Source organism: Polypterus senegalus, chromosome 10 (assembly GCF_016835505.1).
Source record: "Polypterus senegalus isolate Bchr_013 chromosome 10, ASM1683550v1, whole genome shotgun sequence".
Taxonomy (NCBI): Eukaryota; Metazoa; Chordata; class Cladistia; order Polypteriformes; family Polypteridae; genus Polypterus; species Polypterus senegalus.
In genome coordinates, this window is record NC_053163.1 from 25,834,023 (window position 1) to 25,858,584 (window position 24,562).

The 24,562-nt window shown below is 39.9% G+C and overlaps 1 protein-coding gene across 1 annotated transcript in view; it reads left to right on the forward strand.

Annotated features, from left to right (window-relative positions):
* rac2 (Rac family small GTPase 2) overlaps nucleotides 1-24,562 on the forward strand; it is a 102,064-nt gene that overhangs the window by 31,661 nt on the left and 45,841 nt on the right. The window contains exon 4 of the mRNA XM_039765551.1: nucleotides 5,045-5,107. Within this exon, the coding sequence (XP_039621485.1) occupies nucleotides 5,045-5,107 (63 nt within the window). The remainder of the gene's footprint in view (nucleotides 1-5,044; nucleotides 5,108-24,562) is intronic.

The following is a 24,562-nucleotide window of genomic DNA, read 5'->3' on the forward strand; positions in this document are numbered from 1 at the left end:
ATCACAGGCAAGGGCTGCTGTGAATGTGGCAATGCTTGACTAATGCAGAGGTATGATGCCATCAGCAGGAGGGATTTTGATCCTTGTTTTTCTCTTTTAAAGAATTAATACACATTTTGAGCTGTAAACAATAGGCCTGAAGGCTTTGAATAAACTGTTGATGTCTGTAACATCTGTTGAGTTGAGGTAGCGCGGCAGAGTTAAATATAATAAAAATGTCTGAATTAGCATAAGCCACTCTGGTGTTCATAAGAAATCTAATGATTTACTTCATAAGGTAAAAGTGCACAACAAACAACGATATTTGCATCAGACATTTGGAATATTAAAAGATGTGCTAAAGTCTAAATAGTCTGTGGTGGGCTGGCGCCCTGCCCGGGATTTGTTTCCTGCCTTGCACCCTGTGTTGGCTGGAATTGGCTCCAGCAGACCCCTGTGACCCTGTAGTTAGGATATAGCGGGTTGGATAATGGATGGATGGGATAATATAATATAATATAATATAATATAGGTGGCACAGTGGTAGTGCTGCTGTATCTCAGTAAGGAAACCAGGGTTCTAATCCTGGGTTTGACCTGCATGGCGTTTGCATGTTCTCACCGTGTTTGTGTGAGATTCCACCCGCTGTCCAAAGACATATATGTTAGGTGGAGTAGCAATAATAAATTAGTCCTAATGTGTGTGTGTGTGTGTGGTTGCCCTGAGATGGAATGGTGGCCTGTCCAGGGTTTGTGCCTGCCTTGTGTCCTGTACTGGCTGGGACAGGCACCAGTTACCCCTGCGACCCTGGTCTGGATTAAGTGGGTTAGATAATAATATAATATAATATAATATAATATAATATAATATAATATAATATAATATAATATAATATAATATAATATAATATAATATAATATGTTCATCTGCAATGAAAATTTAGATAGATTTCAGATAGAATGCCCACTACTGTTCAATATTAGAATTGCAATAAAAACAGATAATTATACATTTAAAACTACACTAAAATAAGACTTAAAACCAGTTAAATAGTAATAAATTAGAGTACAAAATTATAAATAATTTTTCAAAAAGAAGGTATTTATATGAAAGAATAAAAAAACATGATTAAATACCAGGTGTTAAGATTAGGGCCTTTTTTACCATTTTTTTAACATCAGGGCACCCTAAACTAATTTTTAAGATTAGGGGTACATTTTGTGAGTTTAAGATTAGGATTTTGTATAATATAATATAATATAATATAATATAATATAATATAATATAATATAATATACGCTACCATGGCTGTCCATTTGTCTGTCCAGGATTTTAAATCACCTGCAGCTCGCAAGCTGTTTGACCTATTGACCTGAAATTTGGTATACATATACTATGTGACATCTACTATCCGCTTTCGAGGTGATGATTGACCTCCAAGGTCAAAGGTCAACCCAGGAAGGTCAAGGTCAAAAATCAAATAACATGTAGCCTGAAATTTGGTACACATATACTACTCTGAAACTCTGCTTTATATTAAAAGCGAAGAGTTTGGGAATTTTATTATAGAATCAACTCTGCAGGGCGGCTGTGCAACACTTGCATACAAGCACCGTTCTCATCCCTAACATCTTCGCCATCACTTCCCCTACCTCTTCATATCTTAAATCATTCTTGAGACAGACTGAACACTTAAGTGACAGCTTAAATGAAAAATTAAGGAAAACATACTAAGTAATGGGTGGCATGGTGGCGCAGTGGGTAGTGCTGCTGCCTCACAGTTAGGAGAGACCTGGGTTCGCTTCCTGGGTCCTCCCTGCATAGAGTTTGCATGTTCTCCCCTTGTCTGCGTGGGTTTCCTCCGGGTACTCCGGTTTCCTCTCACAGTCCAAAGACATGCAGGTTAGGTGCATTGTCCCTAGCGTGTCCTTGGTGTGTGGATGTGTGTGTGCGCCCTGTGTTGGACTGGCGCCCTACCCAGAGTTTGTTTCCCGCCTTGCGCCCTGTGCTGGCTGGGATTGGCTCCAGCAGATCCCAGTGACCCTGTGGTTAGGATGTGGCAGGCTGGATAATGGATGGGTGAATACTAAGTAATTGCAACACAAACACTGACTTAATCAGTTTTGTGTCTGCCAAGTGATCAATTTAAAGGCCAACTGCCTTGTCAAAATAATAATAATAGTAATAATAATAATAAGTTTTATTTATGTAGAGCCTTTCATACACTCAAGGACACTTTACAATTCAATAAACACATTAACAAGACCTTTGAAATTACATACAAGAAAAAGAATAATACTCATTGAAAGCTGTGTTTTTCACAGGAGTTTGAAATGAATGATAGATTTTTCCTCGCAAAGGCTGAGAGGAAGAGCATTCCACATTTTAGGGGCCATCACACTGAAAGCTCTGCCACCCATAGTTACTAACCTGTGTTTAGGTACGGTGAGTAAGTGAGCGTCCGATGATCTTAATGCACGGGCAGGAGTGTAAGGAAGCAGCCGCTCAGACAGGTAATGAGGGGGCGAAACCATGAAGGGCTTTAAAGGTGAGCAGAATAATCTTATATTTGATTCTTGAAGAAACTGGTTAAATTAGGGTTAGCACAAATTTTCATTTAAAGTTTTCTTTTTTGTTATCTTGGATTCACTTTGCCTCATCATTCACCACACTACAACTTCTAACAGTCTTCACTATTATTTACATGTTCTGCCGTGCCAGTAACCTCAATATATGAGGTTAGCCCAGAAAGGGTCCAGCCATTGTTAATATAATGAGATTGGTTTGCAGAGCATCGCTGTAACCTGGCAGCCAAGGAGGGTGGACTGGAATGCACATGCGTCACCAATGACGACTTCACTGGACGAATCAATGGAGGCGCTAGACGCCGTTGAGTGAGCATGTGTACTATGTGGCCGCACATTCAAAATGACTGAGCGAGTGGAGCAAACGAATCTGCATCAGATTTTGCATTGAGCTCGAACATTCGTCCATGGAAACTATTCGGAAGATTCAGAAGGCTTTCGGGGACAATGCAATGAGTGCAGTGCAAATAAAAGTGTGGCACAAATGCATCCAAGATGGCCCAGATTATGTGCCCTGTGACTTCTGGCTTTTCTGAAAAACTAAAATCCCCTTTGAAAGGGAAGAGATTTCAGACTGTTGATGAGATTCAGGAAAACACGATGAGGCAGTTGATGATGATTCCAAAAAAGGATTTTGCTGAGTGGAAGAGACATGTGGGAGAATGTGTGAGGTCCCAAGGTGCCTTATTTGAAGGGGTCTGAGGCATCATTATCCGATGTACAATGTTTCTTATATCTTCTTCAATAAATGTACCTGTTTTTCATATTACATGGCTGGATATTTTCCGGACAGACCTCGTACCATTGAAATCAGGCCTGTAGTTTACAGCTCAAAACACGTATTCATTCTTTAAAAGAGAAAAACAAGAATCAGTCGTGAACCTGTAATATTTAACAATATGAATGTGAATTTTTGACAAAATGGAATTTGTTATTTATGCCATGCCAGAAGCCCGTCGCTCCAATCATCCCCTAACTTTCTCGTCAATGTGCCCTGGCAGGAAGTGGCCATTTAAATTCCATTCTTGTGCTGCTTCAAGATTACGTTCTCCAACCTGTTAAACCCAATTCAGGTTAGTAGTGAGCTGTTCATTGTTCAGGAAGAACGTGCCAACTCCTCATGGACCAAAACAGGACGCTGGCTCAGCGAGGTGGCAGAGCTAAACACTGCGCCACCCCTGTAACACTGTTGATTATATTATATAGTAAAGCATATTGTGATTTTGCTGGAATGACTCATTAATTATTATAAAACAGACCCCCTGATTGCAGTGACCCTTATATGTTTTTTCTTTCCTTGCCTGCAGAAGAACGTAATTAAGAGTTCTTGTCCAACAACTGTAAATCTTACTTTCGAAACTGCAGCCCCCCAGAGCATACCGTACTTACTGTAATTCATTCAATTCTTTATTGTCATGTGTACAACTACCATGTACAATGAAATGCTTGCTTGCATGTGCCCCCGCAGACAGTGAACATAGACAAAAAAAAAAACACACCATAAATAAACGAATATAAATAAGTAAATAAATACAACCAGAATCCTAGGAGTAAACAGAGACAGTGGCAGAAGTATATGTGCAGGTAGCAGTGGAGGTGACACAAGGTTACTGATTGTTCATGACTGCAGTTGGGTAGAAACTGTTCCTGAACCTGGAGGTGCACGTCCGAATGGACTTTAGTCGCTTCTCAGATGGGAGGAGGGTGAAAAGTGAGGGTGGCTGGGGTCCCGCCTGATATGGTTCACTTTCCTGAGACAGCGTGTAGTGTGGATGTCATGGATCGCAGGGAGCTGTGTGCCCGTGATCTGCTGTGCTGTATTCACCACACGCTGCAGAGCTCTGCAGTTCTGAACTGAGCAGTTGCTGTACCAGGATGTGATGCATCCTGTCAGGATGGACTCCACAGTACACCTGCAGAATCTGTAGAATTGTGGGGGACATCCAGGCTTTATTTACTCAGTCTCCTGAGGAAGTAGAGGTGTTGTTGGGCTTTCTTGTCTACTGCCGCAGTGTGACTTGCCCATTTAAGGTCATCAGTGACGGTGACTCCGAGGCACCTAAAGCCGCTGACCTGCTCCACAGCCTCACCTCCGATGTAGATGTGCTCTGTTGCATGTTTGCGGAAATCCACACTCACCTCCTTAGTTTTGCTAACGTTGAGGGTGAGGTTCTTGTCCTGACACCATTCTGCCAGCTCATATAACCATGAGACAGAGGGGTGAGAGTCGCCCTTATAGCAAGCATTGCACTGAGCCTTTTTTTTTGTTTGTTTTATTTTGCACAACCACATAGAAGATGACAACATCAGCAAATGAAGTAAAAAAAAAATGCAAAGACTAAAGAAATCCTTAAGTGTCAGTTGCGATAAGAGGCAGCATTTCAGAATATTAAGAAATCGAAGTCGCTTAGTCATGCTAAATATTTTGAACGTTTCCTCTGATGCGATCGAGGCACTCATACTTTCTTTATCTCTTGCAGGATGTCTTCTTAATTTGCTTTTCTCTGGTGAGCCCGGCCTCCTATGAAAACGTCCGAGCCAAGGTAAAGTATAATTCAAAATGTTTTTAGGGAAGACTTTTGTAATCACTTGTATGTAGAAAAATTAAAAGTTGGAGACGAACATTTTGTGTTCTTTCTGTAGTCTACGTGACCATCATCATCAGGTCCTTCCATGAAAACCCTAAATACAAAGAGGACTGTTTGATTTATGTTAGGTAGATTGCCCAGAGGGGACTGGGTGGTCTTGTGGTCTGGAACCCCTACAGATTTTATTTTTTTTCTCCAGTTTTTGGAGTTTTTTTTTTTGTTTTTTCTGTCTATGTTAATTAATGTTGACTTATATTTATTTTTTAATGTGTCTTTTATTTTTCTATTCATTTTGTAAAGCACTTTGAGCTACATTTTTTTGTATGAATATGTGCTATATAAATAAATGTTGATTGATTGATTGATTGATTGTTGGAGGGAATACACCAATAGAAATAGTTTTTTCCTTTCGTTAATACCAAATGAGGCCACTAGGCGGCAGGCTTTACAAACACATTCAAAGATGAGTAGTCCGTTTTATTGAAATCCTGTTTGTACAAATGGCTTTGGTTTTTCATATTCTAACAATATAAATATTATCGCTTTTTTTCTTTCCAGCCTTGAGTTTTGTAGGTCTTCTCTATTTATGAGCTACTTTTAAAGATTCTTTAACGCTCCCTTTTAAAAATCCATTGGTCTGTGTGTGTGTGTGTGTGAGAGAGAGAGAGAGAAAGGAAACTGTAACAGAAAGAAACCATCTTTTCATTTCTTTACATTTTTTTGGCATATGCACCGTACTTTTAGCTGTTCAGCACCATTCTTCGTTTTCGGGAACAGAACCTTAAATGACTTCTTACTGAGAGGTTCGTCTTTGTGGGTAGTGATTTAGCCTAAGAGGACCGGCAGTCCTGCCAGCATAGGGAAACTGACTCATCTCTGCCTTTCAGATCACTGATTTCTCTCCTCCACAGCTACGCTGCTCAGCATTTAATCACTACTGTGTACAAATGGCTGCAACGCATTTTCAACAGGGGCCATCCAGCATGAGCCAACGTTAATAATGTAGTGCTACGATTCGTGCCCATTGGATTGCTCTTTTAGGTAGTTCGCTATTCTTAGAGAGATGGCCTACTTTAGCCACACTGGAATGAAGATTGTGTGCCTGTGGCACGCTCGTCCTTTTTACGGGTTCCTTGGGGCCACTTGTCTGAATAATGGGGTGCCAGCTCATACTGATGCTGACGTCATCCCTAATCTGACGGAACTTGTCAGGGCCATTACAGTAACTTATTATGATGACTCTTTACATTGCCCTTAAAAAAATATTCTCCTCTTGGAATTTGTCACATTTTATCGTTTTACTACATTGAATAGCAGTGGATTGAATTCGGCTTTGTTGAAAGACTCTTTAATGTCAAATTGAAAACTGACCTCCTCGTTGTGGTCTAAATGAAAAAAAAACACACACACAAAAAATTTGTGTAAATATTTACCCCTGTTAACATGACACACCTAAATCATCGATGGGGCTGCCAAATGGTTTTACGAATTGCATAATGAGTTCAATGGAGACCAACTGTATGGGGTTTCGGATAAATGCGCCTGATCTATAAAACATTTGAACACTCTAGATGAGACCAGGCCATTCAGCCCAACAAAGCTCGCCAGTCCTATCCACTTATTTGTTCCAAAAAAACATCAAGTTGAGTTTTGAAAGTCCCTAAAGTCTTACTGTCCACCACACTACTTGGTAGCTTGGCAGTGCCTATCATTCTTTGTGTAAAGAAATACTTTCTAATGTTTCTGGGAAATTTACCCTTAACAAGTTTCCAACTGTGTCCTCGTGTTCTAGATGAAAAACACATTTTAAAATAACAAGTCTCAATCCACTGTACTAATTCCATTCATAATTTGAACACTTCAATCATGTCACCTCTTAATCTTCTTTTGCTTAAACTGTAAAGGCTCAGCTCTTTTAATCTTTCCTCATAATTCAACCTCTGTAGCCCTGGAATCAGCCTAGTCGCTCTTCTCTGGCCCTTTTCTAGTGCTGTTATGTCATTTTTGTAGCCTGGAGACCAAAACTGCACGCAGGACTCCAGATGAGGCCTCACCAGTACATTATAAAGCTTGAGCAGAACCTCCTTGAACTTGTACTCCACATATCAAGGCGCTATATAACCTGACATTCTGTTAGCCTTCTTAATGGCTTCTGAACACTGTCAGGAAGTCAATAGCTTAGAGTCCACTACAGCTCCTAAATTCTTCTTATAAGGTGTACTCTCGATTTTCCGACCGCCCATTGTGTATTCAGGGTTAAGCTGTAATGAGTCGGTGACACTGGTCAGCAGAAAAAGACTCTTCAGTGTCAAACTGAAAGCCGATCTCTGCAAAGTGGTCTAAATCATTTGGCCCCCACGTAAAGGAGTGCGCGTGGGCCTCTGATTTTATAGCAAAAGAGCATCAAAAATATTGTTGACCCCTATGCTCCTGGGGAACCCGGGCCAGAATCCACTGTGCCATCACGTTAAGACGGCCCTGGTCAAAACGAATTACAAAAGATTAATTGATCAGGTAAGTATTTAGTAGTTATACCTTTGACAGCCTTGAGAATGAGTGTGCAGGTCCCCGTCAGTTTTGTGCACTCCACACAGATGTTTTCCCCCATTCTTCTTTTCCAAAGCTCTGTCAGGCTGCATTGAGGTCATGAGTGTTTTGTGCAGCCACACATTCTTAAATCCATTGAGATCTGGACTCTGACCTGGTCACTCCAGCGGTTCACCGACAAAAGCGCGATAGACATATACGCCCCGACAAAACCGCGATGGACAAATGAGCGCCGACAAACCCGCTAACTGGTTTTCAACAAATGCGCGCCGACAAAATCGCGAGAGAGGCCAAGAGAGTGGGACGCCCTTGTTGAAATTCTTCCAACATATGCAGGGCGTGATCTTAAGGACTATCTGCGTGCCGTGCTGATGGCATGCCGTGTCTCATAATATTGACTTCTAAAATAAACATTATTATATATGCTTTAAACTAGTAATTCATATTTAATGAAACTTTCGTGATTTTGTCGGCGCGATTATGATGGCGCTCTTTAATCGCCACTATTTTGTCGGCACGCATATGTCGGGTCACACACTCCAGCACATTAACCTTGTTGTTAATGCCATTCCAGCCATTCCAGCCTACCTTTGGTTTTATACTTGGGGTCATTATCTTGATTTCCCAAGATGCAAGTTTCTTGCAAGTGGCATCAGGCCCTCCACCATGATGTCTCAGTATTTTGCTAAAGTCATTTTACCTTCACAAGCCTAACTGGGCCTGATGCAGAGAAGCATCCCCATAGCATGATCAGCTACCACCATGCTTTACACTGGGAATGGTGTGTTTTTGATAACATACATGGTAACATGGTGATCAGTAGGGCCCATGATTTACGGCGGCCTGCGGAATTTAACGCCACGCTGCAGAATTTAGGGTTTTGCAGCGGTAAAATGTCACACCACGGAATTAACCTAACTGCCACGAAAAGTACCAAATCTGAATGAAATCTCACCATTTGAGGCATATTGATATTAGTATGATTAGTTTTGATTACTTCTTTAAGTTCTTTCTTTAGCCTATTGCATCATCTCATTAATATCTCGTTCGTTGCGACTGAAACCGAACACAGTGGAGCTACAGTCCAGTTAAAGAAGCTGTCGGCGTTGCTGCAAAGTACTGATAAACGTAACGAGCTGAGAGCTGAACTTGAATTTGTATCAGTTCACTGCCAGCCAATTATGAACACTGACTTCTTTTGAGGCACAGTCATTCATGGCTGTCGATGTCTACAACAAAGTGTCTGACTTACTGTCTTGTCTGCAATCGTCCAGATTTCCAATTGCAACCAGCAGCTGTGAAGATGCAAAGCACAATGCTGCTGCTAAACTTGAAGAATATTTTGTGCGAACCAAACAGCCGGGGATAGACCTATTCAGATCTGTGAGAATATTTGATCCACGACAGCTACCATTTTTATCGAAGAATTTTGCTGATCATGCACAATCAGTGCCAACAATAATGGCTGCAGCAGATGAATGGCAAGCTTATCTGGACATAGCATCTCGTGAAGTAATTCCAGCTGATATCACTGTTTTTTGGCGTGCCTTAGAGGACAGACTGCCTCGCTTAGTAGCTCTTGCTAAAGTTTACATTGCATTGTCGATATCTTCTGTTGATGTGGAACGTTCGTTCTCAAAATATGGATCGGTGTTGTCTCCACTGCGATCTTCTCTGTCACAAGAAAACCTACGAGCTTACAGTGCCATTTTCCTCAACAATAAATAAGCAATAACTTTAGAACCATTATTCGATAGTTTTTTGAGAATAATATTATGCCTACGTGTCAGCATTGTTTGCCTAAAGCAAATCCGTGGATTAAAATGTGTGGATGTGAATGCTTTGATAAATGTATTTGATTAGTATAACGTATTATGAATAAGAAATAAGAATAAGAAAAATTACATTTATTTTCTTTGGGTTACGACTTAGTCTTATGGAGTTCTGGTACTGTATTTGCCGTACCGTACACCTCAAAATTTTAAAAAACATGCAGCAGAATTTATGAATTCTTGCAGCAATACATCGGGGGCCCTAGTGATCAGTCTGATGGCCATAAAGCTCAGGTTTGGTCTCATCAGATCATCGAACCTTCACACAGTCTACCATGGGGCTTTTAACAAAATTTGGCTGAGATGCCATGTGCATGTTTTATTTCTCTTTGCTGCACTTCCATAAAGCGGCAGCTGGTATGGGCAGTATTTTCTGCCAAAAAGGAAATGAATATTAAAATTATAAAAAGATAATGCAATCTCTCTTACAATTTCATTTTAATCGTCTACATACAAGAATGCTGCAAAAAATAAAAAAATAAGATGAAATAACAGTATTTGCAATTTCATTTTCAAAGTCTACGCACAAGTATGCGGCAAAAATTAAAAATAAAACAAAATAACAGCATTTGCAATTTTATTTTCAGTCTACGCACAAGAATGATGCAGAAAATTAAATATAAGATGAAATAACAGCATTTCAAATTTCATTTTCAAAGTCTACGCACAAGAATGCTACAAAAATTAAAAATAAAACAAAATACAGTGAAACCTTGGATTGCGAGTAACTTGGTTTGTGACGAGGTAAAATTTTAAATACATTTTAACTTGATAAACGAGTGAGGTCTTGCAATACGAGTAGTACATGTACGCTTTGTCCACCGAGCGTCACTTGGGGATTATGGGTAATCGTCTCCCATGCTCGTTCTCAGTCGGCCTGCTTCACTCATATAGTCAACATCTGCATGAGCATATACTGTTTACTATAGTAGGTGACCACATGTGTGTTTGTGTGCTGTAACATTCGAGTTCCTGTCATGCCCCCCAAAACACGAGGCTGAGTCTCAGTACTTTAGCGAAACCAGCTTTATTCAATATAAAACAGGAACAGCGCGGTTATTTATTGTAGCAGGATCTACCGCTCTCCTATATATAGAGACACAGCAATCAGGCCGGGTCGTGACCAGGTTAGTGGCTAAGTAATACTGTGCTCTTGCATTTATAATGCTCTTTGCATCATCCATCAACAGCAGGCGCTTATAGCTTGACCGCAATCTTTTCTGATTCTCTTTTGCTGAAAGCCTGCGGTTGCTTGCTTCAGGACGCTCTTCCGTGTGTTGTCCCGTTTGTAGTCCCAAAAGAGTTTAGAAACCTTACAGTGCGTAAAGCATTTTTTTTATTTTGTGTCCAAGTGTAGTGACTCTACAGGCAAAAGCAACTGTCATTGGATAGGTTTCCTTGTTAAAGTCGCAAAAAAATAAAAAAGATTCCAGTGAGCCAACAGACAGCAGTGATTCCGTTAGTTAGAGTGAAGATTTTGTATTAATCATCTTTATATAAATATTTGTGGGTTGTGAAACGAATTAGCTGAGTTTCCATTATTTCTTATGGGGAAATTCACTTTGACATACGAGTGCTTTGGATTACAAGCACGTTTCCGGAATGAATTATGATCGCAACCCGAGGTTCCACTGTAACAGCATTTGCAATTTCATTTTCAGCCAGAATAACAATGAGGCTGCTAAAAAACAAAAGGAAAATGCACATGAGCACTAGTGCCACATGTTGCTCATTGAGTTTTCATTTTCAAGTTCTTAACATGGAACCCGCATTGGGTCAATCGGCGGGGCTTTGCACCTCGATTTCCCACAATTCTTTGTCCTTCGTAGCTGTAGCCCACTTTGATTGATCGAATGTTTGTCATTTCGGTTGTGTTTAATTCATGTGATTTTGATCTTTTCACCTCTGTATTGTTAGCTTCACAGCAAAACCGTTTCACAAAATCCAAAGACTGCACATAATTGTAGTTCTGAAGTAATTAATGTGCTAAATAATTACAATATTTAACATGATAAAAATGAGCCTTTATCACATCATAATTTACATTTGTTTAACACTGAAGTGGAAATGGGATGCTTTGTATTTTTGACGTTCCAGCTGTGCTTTCAAACAGTGGAGCGAGCCAGTCGCATGCAACTGCTTTTTGGCACAGCTCATGTGTGTCAGAACTCTGTGAGTGCAAACTTTTTATATACGGGGTGACAAAGAAAAATGGAAACTTTTGAAAAACCCAATAAAAATAGAAGAAATCCAACAAAAAAAAATTTATTGACAGCAATTGAACCACTACAACTTCCCTTTTAAGAGACAGTCATCCAAATTATCAATGTCTGAAAATTACGTCCTGTAGATGGCGTCCTCCTGTACGTGTGCAATCTTCCAATCTGCTGTTGAGGTTCCCCATTGATCGCTGCAACATCTCAGCTGGGATACCACGAATTTCGTCTTGAATTCTTTCTTTCAATTCATTCAGTGTCCTTGGCCGAGTCGTGTAGACCCGACTCTTAAGGTTGCCCCACAAGAAAAAATCACAAACGGACAAATCCGGTGATCTTGAGGGCCAGGGAATGTCACCGGATCTTGAGATGACACGGTGACTGAACAATTCTCGCGCAGCTGCCATTGATTGCCTTGCAGTGTGCGATGTCGCACCATCCTGTTGAAACCAGGTTTCGTGAAGTTGTGGAAAATTGTTCAATGCAACAAAAGATTGCAACATCTCATCATTTCAAAAGTTCCCATTTTTCTGTGTCACCCTGTATATACAGTATTTTTTTTAACTTATCATAATTTTGTGGCCATTTATTGTATTCTGTTTGTGGTTATTGTGCAGTCGGAGTCCTCTGTTTGAGGCCCACTTTTGCCTCATTTTTGAACACAATAATTATTCAAACATAGTTAGAAGATGCTCTCCTAGTACTCGGGAACACTTAAAAGACCACTGCAACATAATAATCCATTCAAAACTCATTTAGTCCCTCCTATCAAATCGACTTCAATGCATTTAGTATGCGTCAGCAAAGTTCACGGTCATTTCCATGATTTCGCCCAACTCGTGGTGAACTCTGCAGGGTTTGCTCATCACTAATGGCTAGCGACTTTGTGAGAGGATTTGAAACTAAGGTGGGTAGAAACCCTGAGAGATTCCTCGCTGGTGACAGTCATGGATTATGCTGAATTTCAAAGATAAAATCCATAACCGTATTTACAGTCTCTATATATAAAATCCAACATCTGTCTGTCTGCATGTCTGTCCGTTTTTCATGAGAGAACTACTTAACGGATTTAGATCAGGTTTTTCTCTATAATTTGCTTGAACATTTCGGTTGATTTTGCGACTTCTCTCATCTCGCTAAGTATTATAGTTCAGTACCGATTTATTCACGTGAATCCGAGAGACAGGCTGCGGGCTGAGGAGAGAGGGAGGCGGGACCTCAGGAGTATTGAGCCAGTTGGGGCCCTCCTCAGTCATGTGCCAGCCTTGGAGCGCACCTTACATCCGCTTATCTAACGAATAAGATAACTACTTAACGGATTTAGATCTTGTTTTTTCTAGAATTTGCTTGAACATTCTGGTTAATTTTGCGACTTCTCTCATTGCGCTACGTATCATAGTTTGCTAGCAGTAGCAATCTATTTGCGCAAATCCAAGAGAGACATAGCAGGTCAGGGAAGGGGGACCCACTTCACTCATGCTTCAGCCTCGAGCGCACCTTACATCCGCTTATCTAACGAATAAGATAACTACTTAATGGATTTAAATCAGGTTTTTTTCTAGAATTTGCTTGAACATTCTGGTTGATTGTGTGACTTCTCTCATAGTTCACTTGCAGGAGTGATATATTTGCGCTAATCTGAGACAGACGCTGCAAGCCGAGGGGAGGCAGAAGCGTTACGTCAGGACTGGGGAGTTGGTCTACCTCTATGTTTTGGAGTGTACCTTGCCTCCTCTTAGCTAGTGATACCTGTTTGTTTATTGATTTTTAACGTTTGTCCTGTTTCACTACTACGTGGGCGGAGCCGCGGGGGTTGGCTAGTATAATATTCAAAATGAAAGAGCAGATTTCAAAAACGTACTTCAAACTGTATAAGACAGAAACACATTCCGCACATCAATGGAGAGAGGAAATTTCAAAGTTTGGTCCTATGGTCTTTGAGGTTGCATGCACTCAACATGAGCACCATGTGTAGCGCAACAAACATCAAAACAGTTGACCATTTCTTGCCACACATGAGTTCCTAGTTACCGAATTCACAACTTTCTCAATTCAATGTTGCAAATTTAGAAAATTAGCGAGCATAGGTGGAACGAACACTCTTCCTTTAATATAGCCACTTAGATAAAAATTGCAGGGGGTAAGGTCTGGAGACCTGGGAGGCCATAGATGATCAGCAAGATCTTGTTGTTCACTTCTTCCAATCCATCGTCCTGGAACGCCAGACCTCCAAGTGGAAATACTACTATACTTTAAACGAGAAACAGCGCTCTGTGGCATTCACTGGTAGTTTTAGGTGGGCTTTTAAACTTTGACCTTTCCTCTGTCCACTGATGTGCAGACTGTGTTTCTGTCTTATACAGTTTGTTTGAAATACATTTTTTGAAATCTGCTGTTTCATTTTGAATAGCCCTGTATAACATCCTCAGAGCCATTTAATTCAATTCATTAGACACAAAGCAGGATTCAGCCTTGAATATTGCACCAGTCCACCTCACATGGGTTGAGTTTTAGAAATAGTACTTAGCCCAATGCCCACATTTTGGGTGTGGGTATAAAATTAGAATGATCTGTGCAAACGGCATATAAAGGGTAACCAAGCATGGCAGCCAAAGTCGAAATCATCACTGTGCCATCAGGCCACTCAGATTTTGCTTCTGTATTAATTGAACTTATTGAACTAGGAATATGTCATAAAGAAAAAGTATGCCATTTGCCAGGTCAACATTCTTTTAAATTGATTTATTGAACATAATAAAATGGTGCTGTTGTGCACTGAGAGCTCAAGCTACTTTGTATCATTGTCTGCTCTTGTGAATTGACAATTAAGCACCATTTATGTGGAGAGCTGTTCGTGACAGTACTGAAAGGAGATATTGCTGAATGAGGCATTGAAGAGCAAGTACTCAGTTCTGTCTATTAAATGAACCCAAAAAACAGTAACAACAGTACTCAAAAAGTTAAGCAATGAAATCAAGCACAGATCTGGGTAACAAAAGCAAGGAGTTGTGCATACAAACATCCGAACAAGAGTCTGACTACGGCCGACACATGGAAGTGCAACAGTGAAATGAAGTAAAAATCTGCTTAAGTAACGGAGCTGATCAGGGGGAATGGATGACGCCAGAAGACGGAAACGGACATGGCCAGCAACAAGGCACAACAGGTGGCTCAGTATGTGGGCCTTCACTTCATGGCAAGCGGCCACTTCACTGTGGACGTTGCAGCAGTTTAAGCTCTAAAAAAACTACGTGAAGTATCGGCTAGTTCCCTAATACAGGAGGAAGGCAACCAGAATGTCTCTCCAGAGACAGTTTCTGCACTTACTTATTCATTGATCTTCTGAGAGTGATGCATTGAGATTTTGTTTTATTTTATAAAGGGTATGTGGTGAAAATACTGAACAAATATCCATACAGGGCGGCACGGTGGCGCAGTGGTAGCGCTGCTGCCTAGCAGTTAGGAGACCAGGGTTCGCTTCCCGGGTCCTCCCTGCATGGAGTTTGCATGTTCTCCCCGTGTCTGCGTGGGTTTCCTCCCACAATCCAAAGACATGCAGGTTAGGTGGATTGGTGATTCTAAATTGGCCCTAGTGTGTGCTTGGTGTTTGTGTGTGTCCTGCGGTGGGTTGGCACCCTGCCCAGGATTGGTTCCTGCCTTGTGCCCTGTGCTGGCTGGGATTGGCTCCAGCAGACCCCTGTGACCCTGTATTCAGATTCAGTGGGTTAGAAAATGGATGGAATATCCATACATTCATTCAGTAATTTTCAATTTCAGCTCCAGAGGCTCAATACGGATGCAGACTTTAGTTGCAACCAATACCTTGTTTTTAGTTAGACTTCTACCTTAACAAAGCTATTTCCCAGTTCCTGTGATTTTTTTTTTTTTGTATCAAACCGGGAATTCAAACTGGTTTTATTAATTTTTTCCTGAATGAAGCAAGAATATATGTTTGTTAAATGAGCATGAATTCATTATTTTTGCATTGTAATAGTTTGTTCTTTTTTAATGTTGTCATGATTGAATCCATTATTTCTTAATAAGCACACCGACATTTAAGCTGTCCTTTAGCATTCAGAACCGTTTGTCTTGGTGACTCTCTGCTTGTCATTAATTGTCCATATTCAAGTACAATTAGGAGAGCAAACTCCATAGACAAAGTAAATTAAAAAGAAAATGAAATAGTTTAGCATCTGGAGATAAAAATGCTTCAGTCATACTTTAGTTTAGAAATCCAAAATAAGAAAGAGATTGACAGTATATAAACATTTCATTAGCTATGCTACAGTATTTGAAATAACGAATTAATTAAAATATTAAAACCATTGATATATCCATCCATCCATTATCCAACTTGCTACATCCTAACTACAGGGTCAAGGGGGTCTGCTGGAGCCAATCCCAGCCAACACAGGGCGCAAGGCAGGAAACAAACCCCGGGCAGGGCACACAGACAGACACACACACCCACACACCAAGCACAGGGACAATTTAGGATCGCCGATGCACCTAACCTGCATGTCTCTGGAGTGTGGGAGGAAACCCACACAGACACGGGGAGAACATGCAAACTCCACACAGGGAGGACCCGGGAAGCGAACCCTGGTCTCCTAACTGAGAGGCAACAGTGCCACCCACCATTGATATATGTGTTACTGTAATTTTCATCCATTTTAATAAAATGATAAGTGTCTGTCTGTGCATCCATTCTGCTATGTCTTTGTGACACATCACAGTTTTAGTAATAAAATGGCACATCACAAACATTAACCCTGCTTTTAACAATTCCCTTACCAAATGACATACAACAGAGATATACACTGCATGGTGCTTTGCAAACGTTAATGCTGGGGCTTACGTTGTTTACTTAGATTTCAATGTTTTCCAACCGCCCTTATTCAGAAAATACATGAGACCCCATGAAATAATAATAATAACAAAACATTTATTGCCATTTAAAAGGTGTTTCCATCTTCTTGATAAAAGAAAAAAGTACAAAGTATTTGCACAGATAAATTGGAAGCACAAAAGATGTTCTGGCTACTTCAAACAATGAAATACACCATTTCCTGGCAAGGCCAATGTGTGCACCGAAGATTGGAACTGTTTGAGCATGATGATAGATATATATATATATATATATATATTTATACATAAACTACTAGGGGGTTCGCCACCTGCTCACTTCGCTCGCCTTCCCCCTTGGCTTGCGCTATGTGCCAACCATTTTGCGTCTCTGCTGCTCGAATTGTGAACAGGGGGGCTGAACGCACCCCAAGGAGACACGGTTGCTCCTCTGAAACCCCCTCTTAAACGGTGACAAAATGGGAAAGAAATGCAGTTTTTTTTTTACCTCCTCTTTGACTGATCAGCTGCTGGCTTCTTGCTGCTGCCGTTCCATGTGATCTGCATTTCGCGCGGTGCTTCAAACATTTAAAAGCCTGTACAGCAGCTGTCCTACTCTTTGTGTTTTATTTCCGGCCCCGGGTGTGGTTAAATCTTTTGGTACAAAGTCTTGTCTCACAGGACGTGAGTTCTTGATATTTTTTAGTTTACAATTTAAAAACGGAATAAGAATCTGAAAATCTAACAACATCACATTAAAGTTTGATAAATTCTGAAAAGAATAATACCAAACATATATACAGTATATGTAGATTTTAAAATAAGCCAGATTTAAAGCGTGACAAAAAACGTGACATGAAAACATCACATATTATCTTTGCACTTTTAGGCTTAGGATTTTATATATAGAGAGTAGATATCTTACTATTATGAAAGGAAATGTTGAGGCGAGACATTCTCAGAGATAATTTAAAGTCCCGTGAGACAAGATTTTTTGGCAAGAGATTTTGACAAGTCCCACCCTTCTCTCAAACATTTACAACCACGCTCACGGTGCAAACACTTCTCACTCGTATGAATGCTATTGTCAGACACAGTTCCTGTGCTCTCAGCTCTAAGCGGGGTTGGAAATAAAAGCTAAACAGCAGAAGACAAAGTAGAACATCATAAAGAGGTTCAAAAACATTGGTGTGATACACATGCAGAGCAGGTTAGAGACTATGAAAGTACGAAAATTTGAAAGTCTCAAAAAACTGATAGTAAAGATCGCATTAGCGCTAACACATAGAAATTATTACTCGGTGAAATAAAGGAACAGCGAAAAGAGATTGAATAAATGGACATAGGTGATATGACAGAAGTATATAGATGTTGTTTGGCTTTAAACTTTAAGTTGGAGATTTGTAGATCATCTAATTTGTGTTGCCATCAAGTAAACGTAGGGTTTCTTCCCAATGAAGAGGCCCATCCGTGAGAATTAAAAGATTTGTTGTTTGGTGAAATCCATATATGTGAGAGGTAGTGGGGGGTTTGGCAAGCGCACGAAGCCCCCTAGTATATATAGGTAGTATAGGTATAGGTGGTATAGCTCAGGAATAAAAACTACTTTATGATACGTGAATCGTTTTTCTCCCTTTGTGGATCTCTAGCTGCAAATATGCAAACCGTATCACAGACCTTCTCTTCCATATACAGTATATATATTAGCGTATATATATATATATATATATATCTTCCATATACTGTATACAGTATATATTGGCAAAATTGTCAAACATTTTCATGTGACGTTTCCATTTAACACTCAATTTTCTTCAAAACTGTATATCATACAGAATACATCTTTATATCTTTTTCGTCTTTATTAGAAGATTACAACAATGATACTCTCATATCAATACAACCAATTTAATTGGCATACGTCAAACAAAATACCTTATATACTGTACATCCGCTCCACTAAGAACTGTAGTAATTCAATTGTGTGTTAGCAGTCAACAAATAAAGCCTATGTAATGACACACGCTTATAAATTGTAAAACTGCAGAAACATTCAATTGCCAGCAAAATTATGACAGGAGAAGTCGTATTCCTTCCGCGTAAAAAGTTAGACACTGGCAATACTTCAGCAAGTAGATTATCATTCAGCTTGCATTGATGACAATTTCCAGTCATTTTAGCATTTCTATAACTAGACATAAATCTCGGGGCCAGAATTTTGACTGTGCTATCAATGGGGGGGTTGGGCTGCCAAAGATAACCGGGGGGCACACCCCCTATTGTGTATATATATATCCATCCATCCATTTTCCAACCCCCTGAATCTGAACACAGGGTCACGGGGGTATATATATATTGCCTTGCACTCTGTGTTGGCTGGAATTAGCTCCAGCAGACCCCCGTGACCATGTGTTCAGAATCAGAGGGTTGGAAAATGGATGGATGGATATATATATATATATATATATATATATATATATATATATATATATATATATATATATATATATATATATATATATATATATACACATAGTTTCCTCCCTAGAACTCATGGACACCTAACAGACCACTGTGCCATTACCATACGCTCAAAACTAGTTCAGTTCCTTTGTCCCCATTAACCTCAATGAATTTTATGGAATTTGGCAAAGTTTTCAAACTTCTCTATGATTTTGTTGAACTCCACTTGGGTCACTCGTTACTACAAAAGACATAGTAATGTTTCTTTCTTATAAATGGAAATATAACACTAATGTACATTTATGAATAGAAAAGGGAAAAAAGTGAAAATGGACAGTTAATTAAACAATGAGATCAATTAAAGTTAAAAATGACCCAAAGATTAGAAAAATGTTTGAAATAAAAACCTGCAACTACTTTACAGTGGGCCACCGGGACTGGACCTGAGGACCACTGCATGAATTGATCAATTAGGGGAACCTGATTATCATTACTGAAAATCTACAAGAATGTTAGTCTTTCCAATCAGTAGAAAGAAAGAAAGAAAGAAAGAAAGAAAGAAAGAAAGAAAGAAAGAAAGAAAGAAAGAAAGAAAGAAAGAAAGAAAGAAAGAAAGAAAGAAAGTGCTGGACTAAAAAAAAACAGATTCCAGCTTACACAACAAACTCTTCTAAATCTTTACTTAACAAACTCCTCTAAATCACACTGTAATATAAAAGCATAATATCTGGCCAGACAGGTGTAATACTTTTACAAAATGTGAGAGAGTAAACGTTAGAATAAGGCCACTTATTTCACGCAGAGCACCAATTCTTCCATTTATTTCAAAATGGTTCTTTCTAACAGTTGCTTATTATCTCTAAAGTGAAAAACCCCGGAGAGTGTCCAGTGGACCAGGATAAAAGCCACATTAAATAATTCAGCGTATGTTAGTGGCCTATCAGGTTTTTTTTTCTCCCCACTCTGGTGAATTAACAATATTCTGAAGTATTCACAAGTGCAAACACACAAGTGGAGATGGCCAATCTGAAGAACTCACCATTTATAACACAGCAGCGTAACTTGTAGCCTCATTTTAGAGCAGCATTTACATCATGCCTACATCACAGAGCAGAAACTGCATTAACTAAGCAATTAGTACGGCCCATTTACTTACTTAGCAGATTACCAGAGTCAGAATATCCAGTACTTGGAAATGCTTCTAATTGGTCATTAAATTGTTTTATAACCATGGTAACAAGCTGAATGACAGTGTTTTTAAAACAAGAAAGAAAATATAAAACAGACATCAGGATGGTTCATGTCTTGTGTCAGTGCTGCTGGGACAGGCTCCTGCCACCCCAGAAGAACTGAACTGGATTAGATAGATAGATAGATAGATAGATAGATAGATAGATAGATAGATAGATAGATAGATAGATAGATAGATATTAAATTTAGTATAGTAGGCAGGATAGATAGATAGATAGATAGATAGATAGATAGATAGATAGATAGATAGATAGATAGATAGATAGATAGATAGATAGATAGATAGATAGATAGATAGATAGATAGATAGATAGATAGATCTGTAACTACTAGGATTAGATCTAGTAGCATTAATTTTGGAAAATGGATGGATGTTACAGTGTTTAAAACAGATATTAATGCTTCTTTCTAAAGAAACTGCTAGATTCTTTCCAAGTACTTAGTGACACTTTTCTTATACAGTTGCTTAGGTTTCATAATGTTTTATATTTTATGAATTGCAAAAATCACTTTTTAAAAACACAAAAGCACAAACAGATAAGTAGATATGTGAAAGGCATTATTAGATAGATAGGAAATGAGAAATTTCTGAAGGGAAGCCCCCATAACCAGTCCATTACTTAGCACCCTTGTCCACAATACTTCCACAACACCCCACATGCATTTAGAAATGTTAATGTGATCAGTAAGCTCAAATATGCTAATTCAATTTTTAATCTGCTTTTAACTAAGAACTTAAACATCAGTAAAACATCGGTAGTTAAAGTCTTTTTATCTTTATTTTGTCTTGTATTAAAAATAGATAGTTTAGCTTAGTAATTTATCCTGCCTACTATACTAAAATGAGTATCTATCTATCTATCTATCTATCTATCTATCTATCTATCTATCTATCAAGAAAACTGTTCGTGAAGTCTATAATTATTTACGTTCTGCTCTCTCGTTAGTTGATATTGATTGTTCCACTCAGTTAAATCCTTTGAGCAAACTTTAACCCAGCTGTTAAAGTGAAATTTGCAGAAAATTGACCAAAGCCTTTGAAACGAGCTCAGTGCTGATATGAAAGTGTGTCGGTCTAAGGGTGTGTGGGCACTTTTTGAAGTATTAACCTGCAGTTTATATGTAAAAATAAATGAAGAAAAAGGAATCCAAGTCTTCAAATGGTGTAATGGGGTGAGCCTCTGCGTTTTAGTAAAAGACTGTGAAATCAGTTATTGTAATAAAGCCAAGTTTCATTAATTGCTCCAAACCTTTAAAGCACACTAGGTGGCATAATCATATACTTTTAGAGACTTACACTTCTTTTTGTATGTAACCTTTAAGCAGGCATTCTTAAGCGCAGTAATGGGACTCTTTTAAGAGGTTATAATAGTGATTTTTCTTGAAGTGCGTGGGTATTGGAGCAGGGAGGCAGTTTTGTGATTTTCTTTGGAAGGGTGAATGATGGATTCTGTCATGAGAAATTGTAATAGATAGCATGTTCCCCATGAAGAATAGCATTTTGGAATTAGTCATTTACTGAGGTGTTTAAAAATAATGCTGTCATGCATCAGCTCCATCCACTGCAGCACTGTATCGGCCCTAAACTATAGATGCGTTATTATGTGAGGCTGCTGCCTATTGTAACCCCAAGGACCACCTTCAAAAGATCAACACGCTTGGCGCACAGGGCCACTATAATAACAGCAAAACCGATTGGCTTTTCCAGACAGATTTATTGATAAGGAAAAGGGTGGCACATGAGACAAGAAGATATTCTTCACTGAGTTGAAGTAAGTCTTGATTTTACCATTTTATGAGAAGAACTTAAAATGGACAAGAGAAGGTGGTTAGACACACAGACATCTCCCCAGTAGGTGCAGATTACATCACAGATTGTTCTTTTGGGGTACAGACAGCCAGATAAGCACAGAATTATAGGTGGGAAAAAATCTCTGGAAAGCACAAACCAAAAGATTACTCTTGCTCCAGCTTAGATATGTTAGATACATCAACATTTTCTTAAAAAGGTCTAACAAATCCCCTCTTACAGTCTGACCTGATCGGTGAACTCAGACCATCACGGATGTCAAACTCAGATCCTGGGGGCCAGCAGAGGCTTCAGGTTTTCATTTGAGACACTTTCTTCATTTCTAACTAAAGACTGCTACAGTTTCAGATTTGGTGTGTTCTGACAGGCACTAACCCAATGTCTAACAGGACTGAAGGCTTCTCCTGTGTAGAGCAAATTCAGCCCAAATCCCGGCCCCCGTATTTATCCTTTTCCATTCAGTTATAGTATGACAGACACAAGACATCAAAACAGAGGATGTTCGGTTTATGTGATCCAAAACACACATTCTCCTTAATCCTTGCGCCTGTATTTTATGTCCAGGTGAGTCCTCGATGGTTGCCAGCTCCCATGCACATGAAGCCCACCCGTACAACTTTACAAAAACTCAGACCTGTTTGATTTTGGTACAAGACGTCACACAGATGAGCCTCTGCTCTGTTTCGCGTGATCCAAAACACTTACTCTCCAGGCGTGTGCTCATTGGTTGTTAGCTCTCGCACACACAGAGACCACCAACACGACTTAAGACAAGGTCAGACCTGTTTGATTTGGTATAACAATCACAAGACATCAGACAGATGAGCTTCTGTACTGTTTGTGTGGTCAAAACCAGCCACATTCCTTATCCCTCGTGCCAGGATTGCATTCACTGTACTTGCAGATGAGCACTCATCGGCTGTCAGCCATCCTGTGCACAGAGCCCACCTGTACTGCGTAAGACGGTGACCGGAAAGAAGTGCACAGAAGAAAGTACGCAGTCATATAAGCGCACGGGAAATAACCTCACATGGAAAAATGCGCACACGGAAAAAAATGCACATGGAAAAATGATGAATGGCAAAGGCGTATATGCAAAGAAGAAAAAAATGTTATATTATACATAGTAATAAACAAAATTGTATAATTGTTCACTAAACATATTAATAAGCTTGTATGTTTTAATTTGTTAGAGTTTTCTTTAATCTTCCCTAACTTTTGAGCAAGGCAAGTTGACTTTTTTGTTTTGAATAAGCGAGATGGAGTTTTCGACCAGTCAGGAAGGCAAGCAAATTCTCAGTTACAAGGGATTTGAATATTTGCGTTTTCACACAACAAATGGAATAGATACTTGGAGGTGCCGTAAGGATCGATCAACAAAGTGCTATTCGTTAATGAAAATGAAGAACGGAGACATTGTACAAGAGCCAACCAGTCATTGTCATGACTCCTGTCCTCAGAAAGCAGAAGCAAACATCGCCAGAAGTCGAATGCGACAAGCCATGGCAGCTGTGAATGTTACTTCTCTCAATGTCATTGGAGACATCGTATCAGTTAATCTTAATAGTTATATGTCACCGCCGTGTGTTTTTTTCCGTGCGCACATTTTACCATGTGCGGTTATTTACCGTGCTCTTATATGACTGTGAGTTTTTTTCTGTGTGGATATTTCCTGTTTCTGCAGCCGAGGATCAGACCGCCAAGGTCCCCGCCTTCGGCCACCACCCAACTCACACTGCACCCAACCTCCTTGGCCCCTCCCATAGGTGGTGAGCCCATGGGAAGGAGGACCCACGTTATCTCTTCGGGCTGTGCCCGGCCGAGCCCCATGGGTGCAGGCCCGGCCACCAGGCGCTCGCCATCGAGCCCCAACTCCAGGCCTGGCTCCAGAGGGGGGCCCCGGTGACCCGCGTCCAGGCAAGGGAAAACGTTGTCCAAAGTTTTTGCTCTTCATTGGAGGTTTGTTGAACCGCTCTTTGTCTCATCCCTCACCTAAAACCAGTTTGCCTTGGGTGACCCTACCAGGGGCATAAAGCCCCGGACAACATAGCTCCATATGCTTTTTATGTTCAGGTGGGCACTCATTGTCTGTCACCTCTTGTCCGCAGACGGCCCACCCATACAACTTTAGACAAATTCAAACCTGTTTTATGTTTAGAGTAACAAAAACAAGACATCCTTAACCTCTGTCCTGTTTTTTATCCCTTGTGCCTGCATTGTATTTCTGGGTAAGTGAGCCCTCGCATATACGGAGACCACCCGTGCATCTTAAGACAAATTCAAACCTTTAAGAAACGCAAGATATCAGGCAGATGAGCCCCTGATCTGTTAGTGTGATCCTAAACAACCTTGTTCATCATGCCTCGTGCCTGCATTGTATGCCTTGTGTTTCCAGGTGAGTGCTCATTGGTTGTTAGCTCTCACGCACACAGAGACCATCTGAATA